This window comes from Gregarina niphandrodes (genome assembly GCF_000223845.1).
Source record: "Gregarina niphandrodes unplaced genomic scaffold scaffold00014, whole genome shotgun sequence".
Classification (NCBI taxonomy): Eukaryota; Apicomplexa; class Conoidasida; order Eugregarinorida; family Gregarinidae; genus Gregarina; species Gregarina niphandrodes.
This window is the reverse complement of record NW_011645784.1, coordinates 22,898-29,420: the sequence shown is the minus strand read 5'-3', so window position 1 is coordinate 29,420 and position 6,523 is coordinate 22,898. Positions and strand designations below refer to the sequence as shown.

The window sequence follows — 6,523 nt, the reverse complement described above, 5'->3', positions numbered from 1 at the left end:
TCGACGTGCTGCTCGGAACTGAAGCCGAGCGAGAAGCGCGCCGGGCGGCGCCGACGCAGCAGGTAGGCCTGGTAGGTCGTGAAGTGCGTGCCTTCCGTCTGCGGCTTGACCACGTACTCCAGCAACTCCACCTCCTCGCCCACATGGAACTCGCCAACCGGAACTAACCGACCAGTCGCCAGCTGTTCGAACGTCCGCGAACTCCGCGTCGCCACCTTCACAAACGTGTCCACGTCCTGCTGACACAAAAGCCCCGTCACGCCATCGCCAACGTGCTTCGACTCCAACACCTGCAACGCCAACGGCTTCTTCGTCACCCGCGAGTGCTCCGGCGCACGCCGCGGTGTAGGCTCTCGCTGCGCCGGCCGCTTCCCGTCCTCATACCGTAACAGACTGTAGATAAACGGCTCAATCACTTCGCTAACTAAATCCGGATTTTCACTCGCCAGCCGGCATAAAACGCAGGCCATGATATGAAACAAAAATATTCATCCGTCAGTCGCTTGGCGCAACTAATCGGTCCGTTCGCCGCAACTAGTCGGCCTGTTCGCCGTTGCCGCAACTAATCGGTCCATGAGTCACTTGTCGCGGCCACTAGCCGCGAATCCTAGCGGTCGGTAGTCACTGGCCCCGAGGGGTTGGTAGCATTGGCCCCGACTGGTCGGTAGCCCCGAGTGGTCGGTAGCCACTTGCAGCGAGCGGTCAGTCACTCATCGAGGAGCTATGTTTTGGGCAGATCGATGTCGGTGAGTTCGACTTTGCACAGGGGACAGGTCTTTGTGCGCACCAGCCAGTGGAGGAGGCACTTGGAATGGAAGACGTGAGAGCAAGACAGTTTGACGATTTCGTCATTCTTTTCCAGGTTACCTAAACAGATAATGCAGACACCGTCTTCCTCCATGGTTTTCGAGACATCCACACGGAGTTTTGAAACGGAGTCGGCCATCTCCTTGACGCGCGCAGCGGGCGTCAGCTGCGGCCTGCCCATGGCCTCGGTGGCGTTCATGACGCGCTCGATCTCGGATGGACCGGTCTCGCTGACGAAGTTGATGAGCATGAGCGACTGGATGGGTGCGGGCAGGGACATGACGATGTGCTGCCTAGCCGGACTCAGGATGTCGATCCAGTGCGGCAGAATGGGGAACCCCAGGCAGACCGCAGTGGACGGGCCGACGCGGTGTTTGCGCTTGTTGACTGGGATGCTCTGGATCAGCTCCTCGATGGGCAGAGACAAGGCCTTCTCCAGCGAAATCCGCACAGGCACGGACGCCGGCTTTGAACTCACGACCTTGAACTCGACCGAATTGTACTGGAACGTGTCTCCCTCGGCCAGCAAAACGAGCGGGTGCTTGGCGAAGAACGGACTCAAGGCGTCCTGGAATATGTCCATTTCATAGGCCTGCGGTATCGTGTCCATAAAAGGACACACGTGTATCTTCGAGAACTCTCCCGGGTCATCCAACGCCGGAGTAACAACGGTGTCTCCCGTACCCAAACCGCAGAAAGCCAGCTCTTGGTCTTCACCAATCGCCGAGGTAATAAGCAGCCGCTGTCCAGCCACCTTGACATGCATCCCTCCATAGATGAGCACACACTTTCGCTTGGCGAATCTTTCCTTCAGAGCATTGGCTAGTGCGACCAACATCTCCTCCTGCTCTTCGGACTGAGACCTCCCACGGATCTCGTCAGCCCCCTTAGAGTCGGCCAATGACTTTCCGAACGTCAACACTTCTTTTATGCTCTTGACCCAAGAGGCGGGCGCAGTCTTCCACGCCGGACTCTCCGAAGGACTCTTCCCAGCCTCGCTGCTATCTCCCTCCTCACCAGGAAGCAAGGCAATCGCAATCTCTCTGATCTTGCCCTCAATCCGAGGTCCCAGTCGATAATCTCGAATGGTCTCCTCTCGTGGTTTATGCAACGTATTGGACTTGACAGCGACATACGCGCGAAATATCCGGTTCTGCGTACTTACGCACACCCCACACGAGTGTCCTGTGAGCTGCCGCTCAAAATCAGAAAGCGTAGCGGCGTCGCTGTCACCTATATTGTTATCCTCTGTCGGATGAGGCATTCTATTTGTAAGGATGGAAGGGAACGGCGGACCTAACCAAGTACATCGTTATTGACGCTCAATTCACTACTCACCATGATCTAGTTTTGCTTGCTGGCCAAAAATCGGCCAAGATGAGCAAGCGAGATCGTAGATATCCCGCGATTCAATTCTATGAAAGCTGTATCCCATGGCGCACACGTGTGCGCAAAATAAAACATCAATGAAAATATGCAGGTTTAGCTTACAAAAGTCTATCACTATATATTGTGGGGAGCGATACCACCGCATCTGAAGGGGATACCACTTCGCCGTGCCTTAGCTCATATCTTGTATGAGATTCTGTTTTCTTCTTTTCGTTGCTGAGCCAGGATCGATATTTTCCATATCCAAAGGCCTCCTTCGTCGATCGGACGCCGTCAGATCTGGTGAGGAATCGATCTCAACATCAGAGATCATCTCTATGTCCACGATGGAATCGGCGTTCGCTGTGAAATGTTGTCTCCGATCGTGGAAATCAATAACGGGACAATCTAATTGTCCTTCTTGATCGGGTGCGACTTCATATACTCCCATATGAAGGGTCATCTCGACTACAGGAGTCTGCATAACATCATCTCCATCACGTACTTCCAAAGTCTCCCTACTGCAATCTCCTGTAGTGCTCGCGGCTGCTCGCATCATGGGCATAAAGCTATCCAGTCGTGCCATCACTAAAATATAGATGAATAAATTGGCCAGATATCCTTACAGTCATCGCTTGATAGAAGAAATTCCCTGTTCGCAAAGGCATTCACCATACCCACGGTAGACTCAAATAATATTTAAGGCCCTGTCCGAATTAGCTATAACCGGCACCTCCATCATTGCGAATAAAATTGGGCCGCAAGAGATTAAGGGAACTTGCGAACCAAATTAAGACGCAGGCGCGCCTATTTATTTCCCCCATTCTCTGACCCCTACGAAAAGAAAGAACTACCCAATAACTGTAGGCGGCCCTTCGATCGTCAACCGGATTAGTCGTGAGAGCGCGGGTCGGGGCCGGGCACCGAGGACGGGTGGGATGCCGAGATTACAGGCTGCAGGGGTCTGGCGTTGGCGGAAATCGACGACTTGCGCGATCCGGTACATGACTGCCAGTGATGGACCTGGCGGCCAGTCCGGAGGCCGGCATAGGTTGCGGTTCGTTGCCATGAACCGACGCTGCTTGAGTATTTCTGCGGGCGTTGGTTGGTGGGCTGGGTGTTGGGCTGGGTGTACGACTGATATATAGTTTGCTGAGTTCCATAAACAACGATCCTGGTTCTACGACTAGTACCATCATTTGCAATAATTGCCCTGCAAATGACAGTACAACAGTTAACGGTGCAACTTTGTTTGACCTTGGCTACCCACCCGGTCTCCTCGATGTCCGTAAAGTCAATGTTGGAGACAAGGGGCCACATTCAGCAACACCTTCACTGAAATGTTGCAGGGAACTACCGCACGCGAGAGCTTCAGCCCAAGCCAGAGCAAGCGGCTCGGGTATCTTGCCTGGAAGGCTACGGCAGGACGGAGATGTTACCACAGAATGAGACGAGCGCAACAAGCGAACTTTTCCACAACCGTCTCGGTTGACATTGAAAGCGTTTCAGATTAGTTGGACGGGCTTCAAGTTGTCGGATCGGGATGTGACGAAGCTCGCTCGGTGGGGTGGTATCCAGTCGATGATTGGGCCTCGCTAGAGAAAAATTGCTCGGGGTCCTGTGATGGAGACGTGGGACGGACGACCATGGGACTGACGCCCATTGGCACGGTACGTCTGATGCTATTACCTTGCGTTTGGTCCGAGTTGTCGTCTGTGGAAGGTTGGAGGATGGGGGTGCTGGAAATGCGGTGCCTCGTGTTTGTCACAACGGGACCGACTGAGGTGGTCAGACGAAACGGGCGAGAAGCAATCACGAATTTGCCCGGCTGGTAGAGGTCTCGGCTGGTAGAGGTCTCGGCTCGGACAGCTGTAGATGTGTCTTTTCATAGGCGCCGTGTCTCGGATATGATGTGCTGAGATTGATACATGGAGTATTAGGATGCTACCAGGGCGGTGCTCTCGATCGTCGCGGCGCGTGGGGCTGCTCCTATCGTGACTCAACCCGATTCCTTGATGTCTACGCACCCGCTCCTCCAGTGGCTTGCATCCACCACGGTCTTTTCTCTTCTCTCGACCCTCTTGGGGACCTTCAGGCAAAGCCCCCTTTTCCCTAGAACAGCTTTCTAGGCTCGGAGTCGCTCTGCCGGTCCCGACCCGGGTGTTGACTGCCTGTCGTGCTTCCCTAAGGGGTCCGGTTGCACTCGGTCACGCAAAAACTGCCACCGACACGATGACGAATCTCGATTTTTGTTTGCAGCCCGCGTCATCATTGGTTTGTCCGTCTGCTTTTCCTTTCTCAGAATGTCCGCATGGTGGACGCTCTATTTGGGATTCCAATCTCCGTCCTTCGGTGTCTTCGCTCCCGTTGGCTTCGAACGACATGTGTGTGGGCTTTCAAAATGTATATGCCCCGCGGCCATTGCTGCCCGTCGTTTTCAACCTGAGCACTCACCAACAATACCCTCAACAAATTCTAGCAACGAGCACTGTGTGGTTGCAGGGAGTGCGTTGCCCGGTCGTTACGTCTTTTTTTGGGCCATTTTTTGTCAGCCCGGCCGAGAGTAACACGTCGAGAAAATGGTCAAGGGTAAGACAGCGCGCACAACGCTGTGGGTCGCCAGATGCATGGGCGTAAACGGGGTGTGTGCTGCTTGTTGGAGGACACGTGTGTGTGGTCAGCGCGAGTGGGGAGGACACGTGTACGGCGTGTGTGTGTGTGCACACACATGGGTGTGAGCGGTAATGATGTGTGTTGCAGAGAGTAAGAAGAAGTCTCGTGCCGACCGCGTGCCCACCTTCATGGTTACCAAGCGGGATTATAAGAAGGCGCCTGTGGAGCTGAAGCGGTCTGCTTCACAGAAACTGGTGCACGATGTCATCACCGAAATTGCGGGTTTTGCGCCTTACGAGAAGCGCGTGATTGAGCTGCTCAAGGTCGGCACTGCCGCCACGCAAAAGCGCGCCCTCAAGGTGCTCAAGAAGAGACTCGGCAGCCACACCGCGGCCAAGTGCAAACGCGACAACCTGGCCGAGGTCGTCGCCGCCCAGAAGCATCACCACTAACCTTTTTACGTTAACTCGGACCCATATCTCTCGCCGTCTTATCCGAGCCCCACTTCGGCTTTCTTGTCTTGTTCAAGAGGCAGCCCTGATGGCTCTGTCGAAATTAGTGGACTCAGCGCCGGGTGGGTTTAAACGCTGACTGGGCCCAGTGACGGCGGCTTTAACGCACGCCGCTTTCATGGCCTTAACGGACCCCGCTCTCGTGTGCACGAGAGTGCGTCGTGGTCTTTCCGATACGTGTGTTGGTTCTTGTGGCTTGTGGGGAGCGAAGGTGAGTACAAATTAGGGACAAAACAACCTAAAAATTTCGCGGCAGCAGTTTGTTACTTGGAACTCCTGGGGGTTGAGAGATGGTAAGATTGATGCTGGGCACGGCCTGGCACCCGCCTGGCAGGGCACCAGAGAAAGGCAGCCGCCTGGCAGGGCATGGCAGGGCTTGGGCGGTCATGGTTTGCGTCCACACGGTGCATGGTTCGGGTCCACACGGTACATGATTCGGGTCCACACGGTACATGGTATTGTAGGTTAACATTCCGAAGACTCGCAACACCTACTGTCCAGGCAAAAAGTGCCGCAAGCACCAGATGCATAAGGTGTCGCAGTACAAGAAGGGCAAGGACTCCCCCGTGACTCAGGGTAAGCGTCGTTACGATAGAAAGCAGCAGGGTTTCGGAGGTCAGACCAAGCCCATCCAGCACAACAAGGTCAAGACCACCAAGAAGGTTACCTTGAAACTCGAGTGCACCGTCTGCAGACATAAACGCATGATCCCCATCAAGCGCTGCAAGGTCTTTGAACTCGGTGGCGAAAAGAAGGAGAAGGGAGGACCTTCCTATTAGACCAATTTTTACAACCCGCATCAACCACTATCAAATGGAGCTCCAACAACCAAACCAGCCTAACAGCGCTCTGGACTAGGAGCGCCACCACATGCTGCCCGAAGCACCCTGCTCGAGGTCTATGCCCGGGGCCTGCCTAGGGCCGTCCTTAAGAACTCACCTGAGAGGCTGGTGTCCCCGACCCGCAACGTCCTGCGGCGGGTGCAACGCTTCGTCGTTCCAAAACGTGTGTGCTTGAACGATGCGCCCCACCACGGCCTCCTTGCGCGCCTCCAGCGTCGCCTGCGAGCGGTCTGCTGGACACTCGCACTGTTCGCAAGCCGCGATGACGTCGTCACCCAACTTGCACACCCCATCGCAGTCGCACAGCGCCGGCTTTATCACGTCATGAATCATGTCCGCCACTACCGAGCCGGGAGTATTTGCGGAGGGGGGTCACTCGGG

General features: G+C 55.1%; 4 protein-coding genes across 4 annotated transcripts; 2 read left to right on the top strand and 2 right to left on the bottom strand.

The window, feature by feature from the left end:
• Positions 1-721: 721 nt before the first annotated feature.
• GNI_077860 (ring finger protein) lies at positions 722-2,071 on the bottom strand (the record flags this gene model as incomplete). The annotated part of the gene is made up of 1 exon (XM_011132237.1): positions 722-2,071. The coding sequence occupies one exon, from the start codon at positions 2,069-2,071 to the stop codon at positions 722-724; it is 1,350 nt and encodes a 449-aa protein (XP_011130539.1).
• A 297-nt stretch (positions 2,072-2,368) lies between these two features.
• GNI_077850 (hypothetical protein) lies at positions 2,369-2,761 on the bottom strand (the record flags this gene model as incomplete). Its single annotated transcript, XM_011132236.1, has 1 exon — positions 2,369-2,761. The coding sequence occupies one exon, from the start codon at positions 2,759-2,761 to the stop codon at positions 2,369-2,371; it is 393 nt and encodes a 130-aa protein (XP_011130538.1).
• A 2,158-nt stretch (positions 2,762-4,919) lies between these two features.
• On the top strand, positions 4,920-5,240 carry GNI_077840 (60S ribosomal protein L36; the record flags this gene model as incomplete). Its single annotated transcript, XM_011132235.1, has 1 exon — positions 4,920-5,240. The coding sequence occupies one exon, from the start codon at positions 4,920-4,922 to the stop codon at positions 5,238-5,240; it is 321 nt and encodes a 106-aa protein (XP_011130537.1).
• A 468-nt stretch (positions 5,241-5,708) lies between these two features.
• GNI_077830 (60S ribosomal protein L44) lies at positions 5,709-6,079 on the top strand (the record flags this gene model as incomplete). The annotated part of the gene is made up of 2 exons (XM_011132234.1): positions 5,709-5,726; positions 5,765-6,079. The coding sequence occupies 2 exons, from the start codon at positions 5,709-5,711 to the stop codon at positions 6,077-6,079; spliced, it is 333 nt and encodes a 110-aa protein (XP_011130536.1).
• Positions 6,080-6,523: the final 444 nt, after the last annotated feature.